The sequence below is a fragment of the Zea mays genome, chromosome 1, assembly GCF_902167145.1.
Source record: "Zea mays cultivar B73 chromosome 1, Zm-B73-REFERENCE-NAM-5.0, whole genome shotgun sequence".
Classification (NCBI taxonomy): domain Eukaryota; kingdom Viridiplantae; phylum Streptophyta; class Magnoliopsida; order Poales; family Poaceae; genus Zea; species Zea mays.
This window is the reverse complement of record NC_050096.1, coordinates 266,055,459-266,076,184: the sequence shown is the minus strand read 5'-3', so window position 1 is coordinate 266,076,184 and position 20,726 is coordinate 266,055,459. Positions and strand designations below refer to the sequence as shown.

Here is a 20,726-nt window from a genome sequence, read left to right as displayed (position 1 = left end):
GCGGCGATTTCCGGAGCGTGGGAACGGCGGCGCGCGGTAGAAGTGAAAAGTAACAGAGAGGAAAAGGAGAAAGGTGGCTTGCGGTTATTTCCTAGCTCGGCGCCAAGATCTGTGGCGCCGAGCTAGGTGCCACGCAGGCTGCCATGTCACACAGCTCGGCACCATAGGCTGTGGCGCCGAGCTGTGTTAGCTCGGCGCCACAGCCTATGGCGCCGAGCTAAGGGTCCAAAACTGCATTTAAAATTTTTTTAGTCTAAACGTAAATTTACTTCTGTTTAAGGGCTAAAATACAAAAAATTCGGCAGATAAACCAATACACTTTGAAATATTTGTTAGTGTTGATAGCTTAGTATCTTAAGGGAGCAACACTACTTCTCGTTGTAACCATTTTACACCACATCTATTTTGCAGCACCCGCCACATCTCGCAGTAATATTTATCATCTACTAATAGTAACATTAAATATTTTCTACTCCCTCCAACCGAATTTATAATTAGTTTGACATTTTTAGACCAAGTTTGACCGGCTCACCTTATTCAATTTTTTCGCGAAAAACTGAAAATGCAAAGCCAAAAATAAAGTATATTATATGCTAAACAATACTACACTAAAAATTTATAATAATTATGAATTTTTTAATAAGACGAGTCGGTCAAACACAAGGTAAAAATTCAAACGAATTATAAATTGAAACCGAGGAGGGAGTATTCACATAACTATCTTACTATTGCAAATGTTAGTGTTATGGCCATATTCAGGGAGCACCTTGTTTAGCAGATTGAAAAAAAAAATGATATCTGTTCGAAAAAATGGTTTAAACCTATCACGTTGCAGATTGCGAACTCTATTTCACCTGCTGCCCTGTCGGCATCTTGGTAATTTTTAATCTATAATTATTGCTATATATATATTCCTACAAATTGGAAGAAGAGAATGAATACACAACTGATTAAGTTGAATAACATGTCAAACTGTTTTTTCAGTAGCGGAGAGAAGCAAACGAGTAAAATGGTACATGTGTGTGCGCGCGCGTGCCTTCCATTCCATGCCCATGTGTGCGTGTGAAACGGAGATGCTTTGCGTCTCCAACTGTGGTTTGATTCTTCACCAATGTGTCATACTTGCTGTTTGTTTTAAAGGCTTCACTGTTTACCCCTCTCCTTAACACCATTAGTGAAAATCAAAATTAGTGATTAAAACAATAAAAGACAAGGGGTAAAATCACAATCGTAAGATGAAAGAATGGTATAATTCTTTAAAGTTTAGGGGACCATCGCTACCTCTATCATTGCTCAGGAGCTTTCTAAGTTTAATAATATAAACTATAATGAGCTTTATGATGTTTAAACATGACAGGTACCTAGATAGAACAGATGAGTGTGTGCAGACGCAAAGAATATGGCTACTACCCTTTCGTCAAAATCCTCCCATCCAACCGAAAGAGAGGTAACAGTCGTATCTCATCCAATCTGGACTTGGTTTTCGCAGCACGGCACACTTTCGATCTGCCGAGAACTACCAAGTTCCTTCAAGCAACGACAATCCTATCTCATCTCATCCGCATTTGGCTTTCGCACCACATCGCGCGTTCGATCTGCATGGCATCTCGCCGACCTTATCTCATCTGCACAGTGAGGGATCCACTCTACCGTCTACACACATGCTGTCCACGAGTCCATCCGTCGAAATGGAGCGCCAAGAAATGCTAACGACCCAACTTCCAACCAGATCAACAAAATGCTGGATCCAGTCACAGATTAGATTGTTTAAACCATTACACATATATCAGCTCTAGAGAACTAAGAATCCGCTGATAACAGACAGTTAGCTAAACCTAGCATCAATTGACCTGAGATGGCTAGCCAACTACTGCCACCGTGGCAACAACTGCGAAAGCAATCAGCTGCTACCACCCTACCCTGCTGCTACACTAGTTAAAATGACCGGTTGCTACTCTTTACACGTGAAATGGCAGGAGCATATATGCTTGGGGCTCTTACAAGTTCAACCGGCATGCTAGCCCCACAGTCTGATCAGGCCAGGAGCTCCATCAGCTTCATCCCCAGTTTCTTCCGACGAGCTGGAGCTCTCCATGATCTCTTCCTCTGACAAGTTGTCCTCCTCTTTCTCTACTTGCAGACGACGAGCGTTGTCACCGACCCACTGGGCAAACTCTGGGGTAGCTGTGCACTCCGCAAGCGCCTTCCTAGTCGATTCCTGGGTGAAGTCCTCCCATTCCTGCTTCGTATATTTCCGTGGCTGGATGTTGTGGAAGGTGGAGTAGTGGTCTTCGTCTTCGTTGGGCACTGCGCGCTTTGCAAGTGCTGAGCAGACCATACCTGCACAACCCAGTGTCTAGCCAAGTCAAACACTACAATGCGTTGAAATAAAACAGTTTCGATCGGTGGAAAGGTCCTGTCAGTTAGCTCAAACAAATGAAACACAACTTCTAACATGTGAACGATATGGCAACAGCATCATAAAAAGAATGCTGTGAGTCTGTGACTACAGACCAGCACAAAAAACTTTCAAGTTGCAAACTTGTTATGTTACCTCGATTGGCCAAATTGCTCCGACCATACTGTGTGGCGGAAGTTCTAGATGTGGTTCCTCCAAAGCCTGTCTTAGATGGACTTAAAAACTGGATTTTAGGACCCGTGGGCAATCCTTGAGTAAGCATTTGCTGAGAAAGAACCTTTGATTGCTTTTGTTTCCTGCAGAACAATCATCGTACTCAGTACTTTCAACAGGTACATATACAACATCAACGACAATTAACTTGAGGAACTCACTGGGTCATGGTCTTCTGAACTTTCTTTGTAGTCAACAGAGAGCATAACCACCAGCTAAAAGCAAGAGCAACCAGTGCTAGAAGAGGATCAAGTGTGCTCTGGAAAGATAAACAGCACGTCAGATACGAAATTCAAAGCAGTTAACTGCAACCTTATCCTAAGCAGTGGACAAGATACAAATCAGACATGTCCTTGAGACGAATACTTAGCGTAGTAAAGAAAAACAAGATAGAACCACACCTGCATAATGAAAAATGTAGCAACAACACGCATAGCCCACTTCACAAACTGCGCTATCCCAGCATCTACACTTCCATCTTTGGAAAGGATAAATCTCCTGACCATCCAATAGCCAAAACCAGCTCCAGTCAAGACAATTGCTACCAGCAGGAAGATAGAAACCTGTAATTCATCATTAACTTACGTTACTTACAGACTTCTATAACAGGTAAAGCTAACTAGGCAAAACTATGTAACAGACTGATGATGTACTTAAACGAGCAATGAATAGTCCACTGTACCATACAGGTCAACAAGCATAACCAAAAAAATGCATGGTGAACCGCAAATGTACAGTATTTGAGGTGATGTAACTATTTGCAGATACCTCATCTTTATGAATAACAGTGTCCCATAAATACGTGTCAATTATGAGTTATGACCCAACTGGCATGGTCTCGAATAAAGTCATGAAACTCTATATGCAGTGCGCTATGTTTTTGCACACAAATTAGGTTTTATATGGAAGGTAAACAACAAATAAAAATAAAAACTCAAACCATCATTTTTCCACAGTGCACCGAACAGATAAATGGGGCAGTAGATCTGAAATTATGCTCTTGTAACTTGTAGGCTTTGTAGGTCAAAGTTTCAAACTTCATTAAAAGAAAACAAGCTTCTGATGTTAGAAGTAACCGCACTGCCATATAGTAATGCAAATGCATGTAATACACTATTAACTTCCATATTGTTTACACTTATCTGATACACCATCAAAGTATCTAGATAATGACTGGCTAACGTCAGGAGTCAGAAATACACAAGTCATCTTTGCAGAATTGTTAAGAAGGGCAGGCCTAGTACAGCCGTGAGACCGCTATCTGTCTGAGTCACCAAGTCACAAGTTCGAAACAGACTCTTCACATTTGTGGGAGAAATACTTACCTTGGTTTATCCCTTTACCAAATCCCACTCATGTGGGGGCCTCTGACACTAGGTCTGCCCTTTTTTAAAAAAACTCGACCTGCAGGGGTAAGACCGCTCTCACGGCATTATATTAAGAAGACCTTCTTATGCAGGTTGAGAAAACCCTCGAACCCCTGCCCCACCCATACACAGCGGCACCGTAGCCCATGTGAGAACGACCGCAACCAGAGCCGGACCTTAGACATGGGCTTTGACGTGGGACAGACGAGGGGATTTTTTTAACCACAACCTAAAATTCGCTCCCACGGGGAGTCGAACTCAAGAGTCAAACTCGGGACCTAAGGAATGTTACTCAAACCACCTAACCAACTCAGCTAGAGGCCCTTTCGCAAGGTCTGCCCATTTTATCTTTGCAGACTGCGTTCCAATCATAACAATAAATATTGAGGTAGGTCTAATGTGCACCTTGGTAAATGTAAAGCATTAGCAGGATATAGACCAATTTAGCTTACAAAGGCTGTAGTTATAATCGACAATTGGGCATATTGAATCAATGAATCTATCTATAAGTAATAAACTCAGGGTTCAGGCTATCAGTTACTATGATCAGGTCCAAAAAAATCAGAACAAACAAAAACTTCCTTGCAACTTGATACACATGCTCTACTTTCCATGATTATTTCAAGTTTGCAAAGTCACTTAATGATAAAGATACTAGGACTACTAAATAAACTGGTGTGCTTCATTTCTGATGGAACAAACATTAGAAAAACCAATATCCAGAAGACAAAAAAAACAGTAAATAATACTATGCAAGCAAAAAAGGGGAATTAATAAAAATGTTAGTTGATTTATTAGAAGGACAGGTCTGGCATAGTGGTGAGAACTGTCTCACTAAGTCACCGGGTCTCAGGTTCGATGCCTCAATTTATCCCTTCCCCAGACCCCACTCATGTGAGAGCCTCCAACACTGGGTCCGCCCCTTTTTATTTTAGTTGATTTATTAGAAATACAGGCCTAGTGCAGGTGAGAAGCCCCTAGGTTCGACGCAGCCTCTCAGCAAAATGTGGGAACCGCTAACACTAGGTCCGTCTTTTTTTAGTCAGTTGATTTATTATTAGAAAACATGCAAGAAGAATTTACTTACAGGGTTGTATAACTCTTCACTCAAGCCGAAGTTTTCAAGAATAGAAGAGACCAATGTTGAGAAGTAGTGTACAGCATAGGAACCAACACCTAACTATAAGTCAGTAAAAAGAAAAAGAAAATGAATGAGTACAAATAACTAGTGAGATGTGTCTATTCAAATAGCTGCAAAATGGTGTAGGTACAAGGTAATTACCACAGATCCATAAATTGCAAGGTAAAATAAACTCTTCCTGCCCATTGGTAGCAGTTTCATCCCCTAAAGTGAAGGCAGGGTCAGACATCAATATTGTTATCATAAAAAAAGTACACCAAAATTTGCAGTTTTTTTCAGCATTTTGGAAAATAACAGCACTATTGGCTTAACCAACCAGAACATGTACATGTTCCAAAATCTAATGGGAAAGTTATAAATGAATCAAAATTTTAACATTATACGATCAATATAAACTAGCAGTCAGCAAATTTCTTGAGAAAAAAGACTAGATATATAGGTGATACCAAGTTCAGTACCAGGGAAATTGTCTGGTCACTGTTGATATTCAAAATGATAATATTCGAAAGCATGAAGCCGATTCACAAGTATTCAGGTGATCATGGGCAATGGTACACGGTGGACCTCTAAATAAACTGGACAGTATTTGTTCGAGGAATAAAAAACTAGACAGCATCAAAGAGCTCAATGCAATATCAGGATCATAAAAGAAATAATATTCTTTCAAAGGAGAGAAACAATAACACATAACATGTTTATTTTATCTTTCCCTCTGATCACGGCAAGCAGGTACTAAGTCTATTAACACAACAAGCCATGTTCTCTCCAAGATCTCAAGTTACAAAAACTTAATTGAAAACTTAAAATGCTTCTTGAATAAGGTACATCAAGAGGCTAACAGTCTAACACACTGTTATGACAATATCTCTCTGGCAATAAAGTATTACATTCCATTATTTAGTAATGAAGAATGAAATGGTTATAGTTGGTAGTATCAATGGAAACAAATATTTATTACTGAAAGATATAAATATTTTTGAGAAAATATACCTGGAAAATAACAATAAGAACAACAGCCAGGATTCCAAGAGCCATAGAGCTGCTATAGTAAAAGGGAACCCATTTGCTAATAATTGGTGACAGGAATAGCAATACAAATCCAATACCAAGGCAAGCCAGACGCCATTTCTGAAACTCTGCATAGGTATATGAAACAACAACTAATGATTTAGAGAGAATAGTACTCAATGCACTTAGTTTATCACTGAAAAGAAAAAAAAGGAATTGTTTTCGTGGACAATCCTTAGTTCCTTACCTTCCTGAATGGAAAGAGTGAACCTAGCAGGTTTCTTATCAGCCAATTTCAGATCAACATATTTGTTTCCATATGGAGAACTTACAGCAGTCCACATCCCACCTTGAAAACCTTGCCACTCACCCGCCTCACACTGGCATAAACCCATAGAGGCATTCCTGCAAAGATAAACAGCTTCAATTTTTCGAAGACGGAGAATGCCTACATTTACAGTGTGGAGTCAAAGCATGACTTACCTATGAAAGCAAACCTCTATTTTCCAATGGAACTTCTCAGGAATAGATTGAGACACATTCATTTTGACACGAATTTGGCTTGCATAACTATCAAGATGTAACCTTGGCACTCCAGATAGTAGGACTCGCTCACAAAATTGTCCAGCCAAGGGGGAGGGAACAAATGAAACCTCTGGGTTTTGCAAGCTTACACCTGTAGTAGTAACCAATTTAATAAAGAGCATCATACCGACGACTATCAAACAGATTCCAAGAATAAATATACACACTAATGTTAAGTTATCAACAGGAATTTCGTCAAATCATCACTTACCAGGCATAGACAATCGCCAAGCTACAACAAGAACATAAAAGGACTACAGGTAGAAAATCTCAGAAGAAACAAAATAAAAAGGGCTACTGTGTCTAGCTTTGGGCCTGCTCGGACATGTTAATATGTGATAGAACACAATCCCAACAATATCCGAGCTTGATTCCCAAAGGCAGGCTATTAAACTACAGCAACAGTTACCAACAGAACGAACCCATTCTCGATTCCCAGCAATGCAGCGTATGATTGAATATTTATTCATGAAGTAAGATGCAACTTCCAGTCTTTGGAAACTAAGCCGCTCGCATTATTTAAAATCGGGCATACAGTCGCAGCATCCCACAACCTAAATCCTGAGCCAACGCAAAATCCTAAACCCTAGACCGCTAGACGACACAACCGCCGCGCGCCAGCGCATACGAACGCAGTCCCAGAACAAGACGAAGGCTTACGATACCGTTGAGCGGCTGCGCCGTGGCATCGTCGCCGGTGGAGAAGATGAGGAGTGCGGCGAGGAAGGCGACGAGGAGCAGAGTGGGCGCCGCGCGCCGGGACGGCGATGGCGAGGTGGGGCCCGGGGCGTCGGCATCCGTGGACGAGGTGGCACTGGTCGCCGACGACGAGGTGGCTTCGGTGGCGGTGGGGGGCATCTCGCGCGGCGGCGCTCCGGGGCAGATGGCAGGGCTTTAAATTCAAGCAAGCCCCCCTTTTGATAACCCCGGGAATTCAAGCAAGCAGCTCAACTCTTTGGTGGTTTGTGGAAGACGTGTTTAATAGGAGGAAGCAGCTTAACGAGGAAGTTCTAGCGGGTACTAAGCATTACTATTGTGGCTGACGAGAGGGGCCAGCGTCGCGGAAGACGTGGGGCTTTTGCTAGGAAATTACGACCACGGGGCATACGACAAGGGGCGGGTATAGATGTCCAAACGGGCCACCCGGTACGGGCACGACCTGAATCCGATTCGGCCCGGTCCAAATAGTGTCGGGCCAGATATGACCCGTTAATGGATCGGGTCGGGCCGTGCTGGTCCACGTGCTTAGCCGTATGCCCACGCACGACACGTCCATGTTAAGATTGTATCGGGCCGGCCCGAAAGCCCACCGTGCCAAATGGGCTGTGCCACACACTGGCCCGCCCAAAAAAACTCAATGCATAACAGACCAGTTATAAATTATATAAATTACACAGATTAAAAATATATAAATCACATGCTGCCACATATTACACAAAATATATAATATTGCATAGATTACAAGTTACAACATGCTGCCACAGATTACACAAAATATATAATATTGCATAGGTTACACACAGATCATAGGATTCCACAGATTACATACAAAACATATTACACACATAGAAAATAGATAACACAAGTTAGAACAGATCACTCACAGACACAAATATGCAAATAAAAATTATATGGAGCTGTTAGTGCAATGGCCACCTCATTAAAAACCTTCTTAAGTAAAAACTCACACCTCGTGAGAAAACCCTAAGAGCTGATTTGGTGATCCGGGATCCCGGGAGGATCGGAAGGGATTGAGGGAGAAATTAGTTCATTTCCCCCTCAATCCCCTCCGATCCTCCCGGGATCCCCTTGTCACCAAATCAACCCTAAGAAGGAAAAAAGAGTGCAGCCCAGCTCCTAAGTTCATTAGTTTATTACAATCCAGAATCCACAACTCCACTGTCGGCGTTTCGAGACAGGGGGGTCCCTAAGCCGACGAGTGAGTGTGCTGCGTGCCCCAACCCAGATGGGTCGAGCGTGTGGGCGAGCGCGAAGGGGGGAGAGGCGAGGTGGCCGGAGTCGAGCGTGAGAGAGGTGGAAGTCCCGCGACCTTCGTGTTCGTCCCGCGCCCAGGTCAGGTGCGCTTGCAGTAGGGGGGTTACAAGCGTCCACGCGGGTGAGGGAAGCGAGCGGCCCCAAGAGAGCGCCTGTCCCGTCCTCGGTCCCGCGCGGCCAACCTTCTCTAAGAAGGCCCTGGTCCTCCCTTTTATAGTCGTAAGGAGAGGATCCAGGTGTACAATGGGGGGTGTAGCAGAGTGCTACGTGTCTAGCGGAGAGAGAGCTAGCGCCCTAAGTACATGCCAATGTGGCAGCCGGAGAGATCTTGGCACCTTGCTGGCGTGATGTCGTGGCTGTCGGAGGTGCGACGGAGCCTGGCGGAGGGACAGCTGTTGGAGCGGTCGAGTCCCTGCTGACGTCGTCCTGCTTCCGTAAGAGAGCTGGGGGCCGCCGTCGTCACAGAGCTTGTGGAGCGCCATCATTGCCCATCCGGCGGAGCTGGCCGGATGGGATGCCGGTCTTGTTCTCCGTGACCCGAGTCGATTCGGGGTAGGATGATGATGGCGCTTCCTGTTGACGTGGCGGGTCTGTGCCCTAGGCAGGGTGACGTGGGGGCTCCTCCGAAGCCGAGGTTGAGTCTGTCTTCTGTCGCCGAGGCCGAGCCCGAGCCATGGGGTCGGGCGAGGCGGAAGTCGTTCGGCCGAGGCTAGGGCGGAGTCCGAGCCCTGGGGTCGGGCGAGGCGGAGTTTCGTCGTCTTCCGGGTCTTAGCCCGAGTCCGAGCCCTGGGGTCGGGCGGAGCGGAGTTCGCCGTCTTCCGGGTCTTAGCCCGAGTCCGAGCCCTGGGGTCGGGCGGAGCGGAGTTCGCCGTCTTCCGGGTCTTAGCCCGAGTCCGAGCCCTGGGGTCGGGCGGAGCGGAGTTCGCCGTCTTCCGGGTCTTAGCCCGAGTCCGAGCCCTGGGGTCGGGCGGAGCGGAGTTCGCCGTCTTCCGGGTCTTAGCCCGAGTCCGAGCCCTGGGGTCGGGCGGAGCGGAGTTCGCCGTCTTCCGGGTCTTAGCCCGAGTCCGAGCCCTGGGGTCGGGCGGAGCGGAGTTCGCCGTCTTCCGGGTCTTAGCCCGAGTCCGAGCCCTGGGGTCGGGCGGAGCGGAGTTCGCCGTCTTCCGGGTCTTAGCCCGAGTCCGAGCCCTGGGGTCGGGCGGAGCGGAGTTCGCCGTGGCGCCTTTGGCAAGGCCTGACTGCCTGTCAGACTCACTCTGTCGAGTGGCACCGCAGTCGGAGTGGCGCAGGCGGCGCTGTCCCGTCAGATTGGTCAGAGGAGCGGTGGAGTGACGGCGGTCACTTCAGCTCTGCCGGGGGGGCGCGTGTCAGGATAAAGTCATCAGGCCACCTTTGCGTTAAATGCTCCTGCAACTTGGTCAGTCGGTGTGGCGATTTAGTCAAGGTTGCTTCTGAGCGAAGCCAAGGCCTCGGGCGAGCTGGTGATGTGTCCGCCGTAAAAGGGGGGCCTCGGGCGAGACGGAAGTCTCTCGAGGTCGGTCGCCCTTGGCCGAGGCTAGGCTCGGGTGAAGCGTGATCGAGTCACTCGTGTGGACTGATCCCTGACTTAATCGTACCCATCAGGCCTTTGCAGCTTTATGCTGATGGGGGTTACCAGCTGAGAATTAGGCGTCTTGAGGGTACCCCTAATTATGGTCCCCGACAGTAGCCCCCGAGCCTCGAAGGGAGTGTTAGCACTCGCTTGGAGGCTTTCGTCGCACTTTTTTGCAAGGGGACCAGCCTTTCTCGGTTGCATTTTGTTCCGGTGGGTGCGCGCGAGCGCACCCGCCGGGTGTAGCCCCCGAGGCCTCGGAGGAGTGGTTACACTCCTTCGAGGTCTTAATACCTTGCGTAATGCTTCGGCTGGTCTGGTCGTTCCCTCATGCGAACTGGCCGTAGCCCGGGTGCACAGTCGGGGCCCAAGCTCTCGGGCTGGTATGTTGACGCTGTCAACGGTTTGGCCGGAGCCGGTTTTTGCGAGAGCAGCCCCCGAGCCTCTGCACAGGGCGAGAGGACGATCAGGGACAGACTCGACTTTTTACATACGCCCCTACGTCGCCTTTCCGCAAGGAGGAGGGGGGGAGTGCGCCATGTTACCCTCGATGGGCACCGAACATGGTGTCTCCGGTGAGCTGCAAGCGGGTAATCCGAGTGGACGTCCGTGCCCCGTTCGTTGGGGGTCGGCTAGGGGCCCAGAGGCACGCCCAAAAGTACCTGCGGGTGATTTGCCGGACCCGGTCCCCTGGCGACGGGGTCCGAGGGCTCGATGCCTCCCTCCGATGGGATTCCGTTACAAGATCGTTCCCGCTGGTCTCGGAAATGTCCTAGGGTACCTCGGGAGCGCAGCCCGAGCCTCGGTTATGTATCGAACGTACCCCTGGCCATCCCTCGCTCGGTGTCTGAGGCGACTGTGAACCCTTCGGGGGCCAGCCTTCGAACCCCTGATCAGTAATGGGCGCGGAGCCCGAGTAGCCTGAGGCGGCCATGGAACCCTTCGGGGGGCTGGCCTTCGAACCCCTGACCAGTAGTGGGTGTCGGACCCACGCGATCTGAGGCGACTGTTGAACCCTTCGGAGGGCCAGCCTTCGAACCCCTGATCAGTAGGGGGGGCTCGGAGCCCGGTTCCTTCGCGGAGAAGGATCCTTTTCGGGGTATCCCCCTTTCCCGGTCCCTGTTGCAAGAGATAGAGAAAGAGGAAAAAGGAAAAGGATACGAAATCGAACGACGTGGCGTACCTTTTTCTGACGCGGTTATTACGGCGAAGGTGAAGCGTCGCGCGCTCCTCCCGTCAGAGGCGCCGCCTGTCCCGCCGCGGAGTTAATGCGACGGGGCGAGTGGTTGGCGGGGCGGCCGTTGCGCGTGCGCGATCCGTTCGAGGAACGGGTCACGGGTGCACCGTCTTCACGCCGTGAGAGGAGGCTCTCTTGCTGTCCCAGGATGAGACGTGAGCCTGGCTGACGACGTGACTGCTGCGCCCGCCCGCCTGCCACCGCCATTACTGCCGGCCCACTTTCGGTCGCTTTGACCGACGCGCCAGGCTGGCGCTGTTGGGTCGTGCGCTGGGTCGCCTCAAGTCGCGGCATAGGCTCCACAACCGAAGAGGCGCGACGGTGGCACAAGTGGCGGTGCGGTTGCTTGCATGCAGCAACTGGCGCGCCGGTTGCTTGACGCATGGGCCTGGGCTTCCAAGCCGGCGTGTCAGAAATCGGAGAAGCGCGTCCACCTGGTGCGGTTGCATGCTGCCTGCATGGCTGCCCGCCCCTTCCGCCCGTTGGTCTGGGCAAAAGTGGGGGGTCGCTTGTAACCGCTGGACGGTCGTGCGTACCACGCGCGGCGGTTTGGCTTCTTCTGCCCTGAGCCGGTTTGCATGACATGCGGGACCCAGCCCCCAAGTCGCAGGGGAGGGCCTTGGAGCGTGTTGGAGAAGACTCAGCCCACGGCGTCTGGGGGCGCACGTAGGGAGAGTTGCCTTTAAAAGGAGGGAGACTCCTTTCAGAAGGCAACCATGTCTTCTTCCTCCCTTATGCGTCGTGTCTTTCCATCTTCCAAGCCCCCGGATGGGGGGTATCCGCCGCCTTTCCGCCTCCTCGTTGGAGGAACGCAACCCCATGGGAGTTGGTACCTCTCAGCCATCGTTCGGCTTCAAGGATTTTCATCACGCAGCCCGGCCGCACCTCTCCACCGGCGGTCACCTGAGATGGCGACCTCCGGCTTGATGGTGGGGGAAAGCGAGCCGGGCTGCGGCCTCTGCCCCTCCCTCAGCCTCAAGGATTTTCATCACCAAGGCTGGGGAGGGGAGAGCGCCGAGTTGAGGTCGGCCCCCGCGTGGGCGGCGGCCCGCTCCTTCACTCAGTGATCGGAGGGAAGGGCGGCCGTCGTCCGTGGCGCTGGCAGCTGCAGCGTGCCTGGCTTTCGGGCGCGAGTGGCTTCGGGGCCGCTCGCGGTGCCGGCATCCGCCACGGCAGCTTGAAGAGGTTCTGCTGCCGGCGACATAGCCGGGGCCGGCCACGGATTGACCTTCAACTCTACGGCCTTCTGCCCGTCCTTGCCTTACGAGTTTTGGCATGGGCGGGGGCCTCCTGGCAGCGGCATCCACCCTGAGGTCAGCGTTGCCGCTGTTCGGCCCCCCGGAGCAGAAGTCGTCGTCGTCGCCGCTGCTGGAGCAGGTGACGGCGCGCCGTTCGTCGGCCTTCCGTTGCTCCGCAGGCCTTCCCCCTCGGAGTGGGGTTGTTCGTACCTGCAGAGGGGGAACCGGAGTTCTGTTTGTAATGGCATCTCGAATGCCGGTGTTCTTTGTTCATTGTGGCTGTCGAGGCCTGAACATGTATGTAATTTCGGCACGGAGCCGTGTTTTTTCCTCATTTTCGAGCACTAAGTCTCGCCTGTTGATTATCTGAACCGCTTTACCAAGCATGAGTCGCCCCGTGTCAAGGTGACGGGTGAGGTATCCGTATCCCGGAGGCGTAGGAATCCCTCGGCCCGTTCGGCCTTGTTGTCTGGGGCTCCTCTAGCTTAGTTAAAGAGACCCCTCGGCCGCCCTTCGATGGGCCGAGGCCAGGGGTAGCGATATCAGTATGAACAGAGGCGGAGTTGGCTCGAGAATGGGAACCTGGTTGGCCGGAGCCTAGTCGTGTTGTCTGTCAGTGGAGCCGACGCCAAAGTCGATCAGCCGAGGCCTCGGGTCGGGCTGGCGCCCTTGGAAGCCGGTTGGCCGAGGCCCCAGAGGTAACCGGCCGAGCCGCCTGCTCGAGCCGGATTCCTGGAGGAGTCCCTGGACCGCGTCGCCGTCCGAGGCTGGGTCGGACTTTGCTGAAGACGTCGTCGATGCCGAGGGTGCTATGGCTCCCTTCGGCGTGAAGACCCGAGCCTGCAGGATCAGATCGTCTTGTAGCGTGTGCCTTCTGTGGCCGCCGAGGCCGGAAAAAACACACCCTCGCCGCGCTTGCGAAGCTGCGTCTTTTTTCCTCATGTTTCGAGCATCTGGACTCTGTCGGTAACAGGGATGTTTGTGTGAGCGAGAGTTGCTTCTCGCGGAAGGGACGAGTGAGGTATCCGTATCCCAGAGGCGTGGGAATCCCTCGGCTCGGTCGGCCTTGCCGTTTACGCGTACTTTCACCCGTTCATGAGGCCCTGTCCCCGACTTAGTCGAGAAAGCTTGAAGAACTGCTTCGGCAGGAGAGCTTCCGAACGTGAAGACTTGTTCGGTCCACGGAGTCACTTTATCCGAGCGCGAGTTACTTATCGCAGAAGGTGATGAGTGAGGTATCCGTATCCCGGAGGAGTAGGAGTCCCTCGGCTCGGTCAGCCTTGGCTGCTTACGTGTACTCCGTCGTTTCCAGGATCCGCTTTCCGAAGTAGTCAAGAAGCACGAAAGAAATCCTGCTAAAAAGAGATCCTTTTTCGAGGAAAAATTCGACGCAGAGGGGGTCTCCCCCCTTTTAGCCCCCGAGGGAGGGTCGGGCTTTGCCGAGGCTAGGCCGACCCTTCCTTGACGACTAAACTTTGCGTAGGTGCGAGGTATATGAACAACTTGAAAACATCTTAAGGGTAGAAGCGACGTAGCTGTTTGATGTTCCAAGCGTTGCCGTAGATCTCGCCTTGATTGTTGGCCAGCTTGTATGTTCCGGGCTTCAGAACTTTGGCGATGACGAATGGCCCTTCCCAGGGGGGCGTGAGCTTGTGCCTCCCTCGGGCGTCTTGCCGCAGCCGAAGCACCAGATCGCCCACCTGGAGGTCTCGGGACCGGACCCCTCGGGCGTGGTAGCGTCGCAGGGACTGCTGGTACCGCGCCGAGTGTAGTAAGGCCCTGTCCCGAGCCTCCTCCAGCTGGTCTAGCGATTCCTCTCGGCTAGCTTGGTTGCTTTGATCGGTGTAGGCCCTCGTCCTCGGGGAGCCGTATTCCAGGTCAGTGGGCAAGATAGCTTCAGCCCCGTAGACCAGGAAAAACGGCGTGAAACCCGTGGCACGACTCGGCGTCGTCCTTAGGCTCCAGACCACCGAGGGGAGTTCCTTCATCCATCGCTTGCCGAACTTGTTGAGGTCGTTGTAGATCCGAGGCTTGAGCCCTTGTAGAATCATGCCGTTGGCACGCTCTACTTGCCCATTCGACATGGGATGAGCCACGGCGGCCCAGTCCACCCGGATATGGTGATCCTCGCAAAAATCCAAGAATTTTTTGCCGGTGAACTGGGTGCCGTTGTCGGTGATGATGGAGTTCGGGACCCCGAAGCGATGGATGATGTTGGTGAAGAACGCCACCGCCTGCTCGGACCTGATGTTGTTCAGAGGTCGGACCTCGATCCACTTGGAGAATTTGTCGATGGCGACCAGCAGGTGCGTGTAGCCCCCGGGCGCTTTCTGCAAGGGACCGACGAGGTCCAGACCCCATACAGCGAAGGGCCAGGTGATGGGTATCGTCTGCAGAGCCTGAGCGGGCAGGTGAGTCTGCTTCGCATAGAATTGGCACCCTTCGCAGGTGCGGACAATCCTAGTGGCGTCAGCCACCGCCGTTGGCCAGTAGAAGCCTTGTCGGAAAGCATTCCCGACAAGGGCTCGGGGCGCTGCGTGATGGCCGCAAGCCCCCGAGTGTATTTCTTGCAGCAGTTCCCGACCTTCGGCGATGGAGATGCATCGCTGGAGGATGCCCGAGGGGCTGCGATGGTAGAGCTCCTCTTCATCGCCCAGCAAGACGAACGACTTGGCGCGTCGCGCTACCCGCCGAGCCTCGACTTGGTCGGGGGGTAGCTCTCCTCGACGGAGATATTGCAGGTACGGGGCCTGCCAATCTCGATCTGGCGTGGCCCCGCTCTGCTCTTCCTCGACGTCCAGTGCCTCGCCCTCGGGGGCCGAGGGTACCTCGGGTTGTGCCGAGGGTGCCTCGGGCTGAGCCGAGGGTACCTCGGGCTCGGGCGCGTCGTCGAGCTTGACAGAGGGTTGATGCAGATCCCGGGAGAAGACGTCCGGGGGGACCGTCGTTCGCCCCGAGGCTATTTTAGCCAGCTCGTCTGCGGTTTCGTTGTAGCGCCGAGCGATGTGGTTGAGCTCGAGCCCGAAGAACTTGTCTTCCAGGCGCCGAACCTCGTCGCAGTAGGCCTCCATCTTCGGGTCGCGGCAGTGGGAGTTCTTCATGACTTGGTCGATGACGAGCTGCGAATCACCGCGGGCGTCGAGGCGTCTGACCCCTAGCTCGATGGCGATCCGCAACCCGTTGACCAGAGCTTCGTACTCGGCCACATTGTTGGACGCCGGGAAATGGAGGCGCAACACGTAGCGCAAGTGCTTTCCGAGGGGCGAGATGAAGAGCAGGCCCGCGCCGGCTCCTGTCTTCATCAGCGACCCGTCGAAAAACATGGTCCAAAGCTCCGGTTGGATCGGAGCCGTCGGCAACTGGGTGTCGACCCATTCGGCCGCGAAGTCCGCCAACACCTGGGACTTGATGGCCTTCCGAGGGGCGAACGAGATCGTTTCGCCCATGATTTCCACCGCCCACTTTGCGATCCTGCCCGAGGCCTCTCGGCACTGGATGATCTCCCCCAGGGGGAAGGATGACACCACAGTTACCGGATGAGACTCGAAGTAGTGTCGCAGCTTCTGCCTTGTCAGGATCACAGCATACAACAACTTTTGAACTTGTGGGTAGCGGATCTTGGTCTCGGACAGTACTTCGCTGACGAAGTAGACCGGCCTCTGAACGGGCAATGCATGCCCTTCCTCTTGCCTCTCGACCACAATCGCGACGCTAACCACCTGAGTGGTCGCGGCGACGTAGACCAAGAGGGCTTCTCCATCCGCCGGGGGCACCAAGACAGGCGCCTTTGTAAGGAGCGCCTTCAGGTTGCCGAGGGCTTCCTCGGCCTCAGGGGTCCAAGCGAAACACTCGGCCTTCCTTAAGAGGCGGTACAGAGGCAGACCTCTTTCGCCGAGGCGTGAGATGAAGCGGCTCAGGGCCGCGAGGCATCCCATGACCCTCTGTACACCTTTTAAGTCCTTGATGGGTCCCATGCTGGTGATGGCCGCGATCTTCTCCGGGTTGGCTTCAATGCCTCGCTCGGAGACGATGAACCCTAGGAGCATGCCTCGGGGCACCCCGAAGACACACTTCTCAGGATTGAGCTTGACTCCTTTCGCCTTGAGACATCGGAATGTCACTTCAAGGTCGGAGAGGAGGTCAGAAGCCTTCCTTGTCTTGACTACGATGTCATCGACGTAGGCCTCGACTGTGCGACCGATGTGTTCGCCGAACACATGGTTCATGCACCGCTGGTACGTCGCGCCCGCATTCCTCAAACCGAACGGCATGGTGACATAGCAGTACATGCCGAACGGCGTGATGAAAGAAGTCGCGAGCTGGTCAGACTCTTTCATCCGGATCTGGTGATACCCTGAGTAGGCATCGAGGAAGGACATGGTTTCGCACCCAGCGGTGGAATCCACGATTTGGTCGATGCGAGGCAGAGGGTAGGGAACCTTCGGACATGCTTTGTTGAGACCAGTGTAGTCTACACACATCCGCCATTTCCCCCCTTTCTTCCTCACAAGCACAGGGTTGGCAAGCCATTCGGGATGGAATACCTCTTTGATGAACCCTGCTGCCATTAGCTTGTGGATCTCTTCGCCAATCACTCTGCGCTTCTCCTCGTCGAATCGGCGCAGAGGCTGCCTGACGGGTCGGGCTCCGGCCCGAATATCCAGCGAGTGCTCGGCGACATCCCTCGGTATGCCGGGCATGTCCGAGGGACTCCACGCAAAGACGTCGGCGTTTGCGCGGAGAAAGTCGATGAGCACTGCTTCCTATTTGGGGTCGAGCCCGGAACCGATCCGGACCTGCTTGGTGGTGTCGCCACTGGGGTCGAGAGGGACGGCCTTAACCGTCTCCGCTGGCTCGAAGTTGCCGGCATGTCGCTTCACGTCTGGCACCTCCTTGGAGAGGTTCTCCAAGTCGGCGATGAGGGCCTCGGACTCGGCGTACTCCACGCACTCCACGTCGCATTCGAACGCGTGTTTGTACGTGGGGCCGACGGTGATGACCCCGTTGGGGCCCGGCATCTTGAGCTTCAGGTAGGTGTAGTTGGGGACGGCCATGAACTTCGCGTAGCATGGCCTCCCTAGTACGGCGTGATAGGTTCCTCGGAACCCGACCACCTCGAACGTCAGGGTCTCCCTTCGGAAGTTGGAGGGCGTCCCAAAGCAGACGGGGAGGTCGAGTCGCCCGAGGGGCTGGACGCGCTTCCCAGGGATGATCCCGTGGAAGGGCGCAGCGCCTGCTCGGACGGAGGACAGATCGACGCGCAGGAGCTTGAGGGTCTCGGCGTAGATGATGTTGAGGCAGCTGCCCCCATCCATCAGGACCTTGGTGAGCCTGACATTGCCGACAACGGGGTCGACGACGAGCGGGTATTTCCCCGGGCTCGGCACATGGTCGGGGTGGTCGGCCTGGTCGAAGGTGATGGGCTTGTCGGACCAGTCTAGGTAGACTGGCGCCGCCACCTTCACCGAGCAGACCTCCCGGCGCTCTTGCTTGCGGTGCCGAGCCGAGGCATTCGCCGCATGCCCTCCATAGATCATGAAGCAGTCGCGGACCTCGGGGAACTCTCCTGCTTGGTGATCTTCGTTCTTGTCGTCGTCGCGGGCCCTGCCACCCTCAGCGGGTGGCCCGGCCCTGTGGAAGTGACGCCGAAGCATAACGCACTCCTCGAGGGTGTGCTTGACGGGCCCCTGATGGTAGGGGCACGGCTCCTTGAGCATCTTGTCGAAGAGGTTTGCACCTCCGGGGGGCTTCCGAGGGTTCTTGTACTCGGCGGCGGCGACAAGGTCCGCGTCAGCGGCGTCGCGTTTCGATTGCGACTTCTTCTTGCCTTTCTTCTTGGCGCTGCGCGGAGCAGACGCCTCGGGAGCCTCTTCCGATGGGCGGCCCTGGGGCTGCTTGTCCTTTCGGAAGATAGCCTCAACCGCCTCCTGGCCAGAGGCGAACTTGGTGGCGATGTACATCAGCTCGCTCGCCCTGGTGGGGGTCTTGCGACCCAGCTTGCTCACCAGGTCGCGGCAAGTGGTGCCGGCGAGGAATGCGCCGATGACATCCGAGTCGGTGATGTTGGGCAGCTCGGTGCGCTGCTTCGAGAATCGCCGGATGTAGTCCCGGAGCGACTCTCCCGGCTGTTGCCGGCAGCTTCGAAGGTCCCAGGAATTCCCGGGGCGCACGTATGTGCCCTGGAAATTGCCAGCGAAGGCTTGGACCAAGTCGTCCCAGTTGGAGATCTGCCCCGGAGGCAGGTGCTCCAACCAGGCGCGAGCAGTGTCGGAGAGGAACAGGGGGAGGTTACAGATGATGAGGTTGTCGTCGTCCGTCCCACCCAGTTGGCAGGCAAGGCGGTAGTCCGCGAGCCACAGTTCCGGTCTCGTTTCCCCCGAGTACTTTGTGATAGTAGTCGGGGGTCGGAACCGGGTCGGGAATGGCGCCCGTCGGATGGCCCGACTGAAGGCCTGCGGACCGGGTGGTTCGGGCGAGGGACTCCGATCCTCCCCGCTGTCGTAGCGCCCCCCACGCCTGGGGTGGTAGCCTCGGCGCACCCTTTCGTCGAGGTGAGCCCGACGGTCGCGTCGATGGTGCTCGTTGCCGAGGTGGCCCGGGGCCGCAGGCGCGGTGTTGCGCGTGCGCCCGGTGTAGACCGAGGCTTCCCGCATGAATCGGGAAGTCGCGGCATGAGGTTCCGAGGGATATCCTTGCCTTCTGGAGGCAGTGCTCTCGGCCCGTCGGGCCGCAGCGCCTTCCAGGAGATTCTTGAGCTCTCCCTGGATTCGCCGACCCTCGGTGGTTGATGGCTCCGGCATCGCGCGGAGGAGCATCGCTGCGGCTGCCAGGTTCTGACCAACCCCGCTGGATGCGGGCGGCGGCCTGACCCTGACATCGTTGGCGACGCGGTGCTGGAGACCTTGGGGTAGGTGACGTATTTCTCCGGCCAGGGGTTGGCCCGCCCATGCCTGTCCGACGTCCCGAAGGATCGGCTCAAGCGCTCCTGTTCCCTCGTTGAGCCTGGCCTGCGCCTCGCGGACTTGCTCGAGTTGTGGGTCGTAACCCCCCGCCGGAGCGGGGACCATAGCTAGCTCCCGTGGGATGTCGGCGCGAGGCACCGGCCTAGGAAGATCACCGTCCTCCGGCATGCCGAGATGGTTGCCTTCGGAGGGATCCCCTAGCTCGATGTGGAAACATTCGCGGCTTGGGCCGCAGCTCTCGTCGCCAAGGCTGCGGCTTCCGTCGGAACAGTCGGATAGGCAGTAGTCACATGCGGTCATGAAGTCCCGCATGGCACTGGGGTTGCCAAGTCCGGAGAAATCCCAACAGATGCTGGGATCGTCATCTTCCTCGGACCCAGAGGGCCCGTAGGTCGAGACGTCCGTCAGTCGGTCCCAAGGCGACCGCATACGAAACCCCAGTGGGGTTGCACTCGCCTCAATGAGAGCGCCCGCCAAAACGAGGTCGTTTGGCGGGTAGAGGCCGAGTCGAAATGACGCAAGATGGGAGTTAGTCGGTACCTTTTGGTCGACGAGGAGCGACGTAGTCACATCGGGGACTGGTTGCACCGTCACCTCAGGTACGAGGGCGACGTCCTGCAGGCTTTCCGCGAGCGCGCTGGCGTCGTCTTCTTGTTCGGGGTCAGCGTGTCGCGGGGGGACGGCGCTTGCCTCCGTCTTGAACGCGAGGTCGACGTCCGGCGTGCCTTCCGTCGGGGCGTCGGGGGCGTCGATTCGCTCGACGGCCAACGAAGCGCGGCCTCCCGCCTGGCCTTGATGGCCCCGCCTCCTCCTCCGTTGGCGGGGGAGAGAACGGAGCGAGCCCGAATGTTGCTCTTCCACCACGCGGGGAAGATGTCGTCGATTCCGCCGCCGGCGGGCGGGTTGTCGGCCGCCATTGTCGTTGTCGCGCGGCGGTGGAAGAAGTATCATGTCGTAGCTGCCGTCGAAGGAC

At 54.1% G+C, this 20,726-nt stretch overlaps 1 protein-coding gene across 1 annotated transcript; it reads right to left on the bottom strand.

Moving 5' to 3' along the window:
• Positions 1-1,705: 1,705 nt before the first annotated feature.
• LOC100277402 (uncharacterized) lies at positions 1,706-7,643 on the bottom strand. The gene is made up of 10 exons (NM_001373996.1): positions 7,399-7,643; positions 6,632-6,824; positions 6,396-6,553; positions 6,131-6,276; positions 5,282-5,344; positions 5,087-5,179; positions 3,034-3,195; positions 2,794-2,891; positions 2,555-2,715; positions 1,706-2,340 (listed from the first exon to the last, which is right to left on the bottom strand). The coding sequence occupies exons 1-10, from the start codon at positions 7,589-7,591 to the stop codon at positions 2,018-2,020; spliced, it is 1,590 nt and encodes a 529-aa protein (NP_001360925.1). The 5' UTR covers positions 7,592-7,643; the 3' UTR covers positions 1,706-2,017.
• Between the last annotated feature and the right edge of the window lie 13,083 nt (positions 7,644-20,726).

Bases quoted from the DNA above. Each gene is read 5' to 3' on its own strand.
- LOC100277402 (NM_001373996.1), bottom strand. From the start codon at position 7,591: ATGCCCCCCACCGCCACCGAAGCCACCTCGTCGTCGGCGACCAGTGCC. The intron at 6,554-6,631 runs GTAAGTCATGCT...TTATCTTTGCAG, and splicing joins ATAGAGGTTTGCTTTCATAG to GAATGCCTCTATGGGTTTAT. The intron at 2,341-2,554 runs GTAACATAACAA...TGGGTTGTGCAG, and splicing joins GAGCAATTTGGCCAATCGAG to GTATGGTCTGCTCAGCACTT.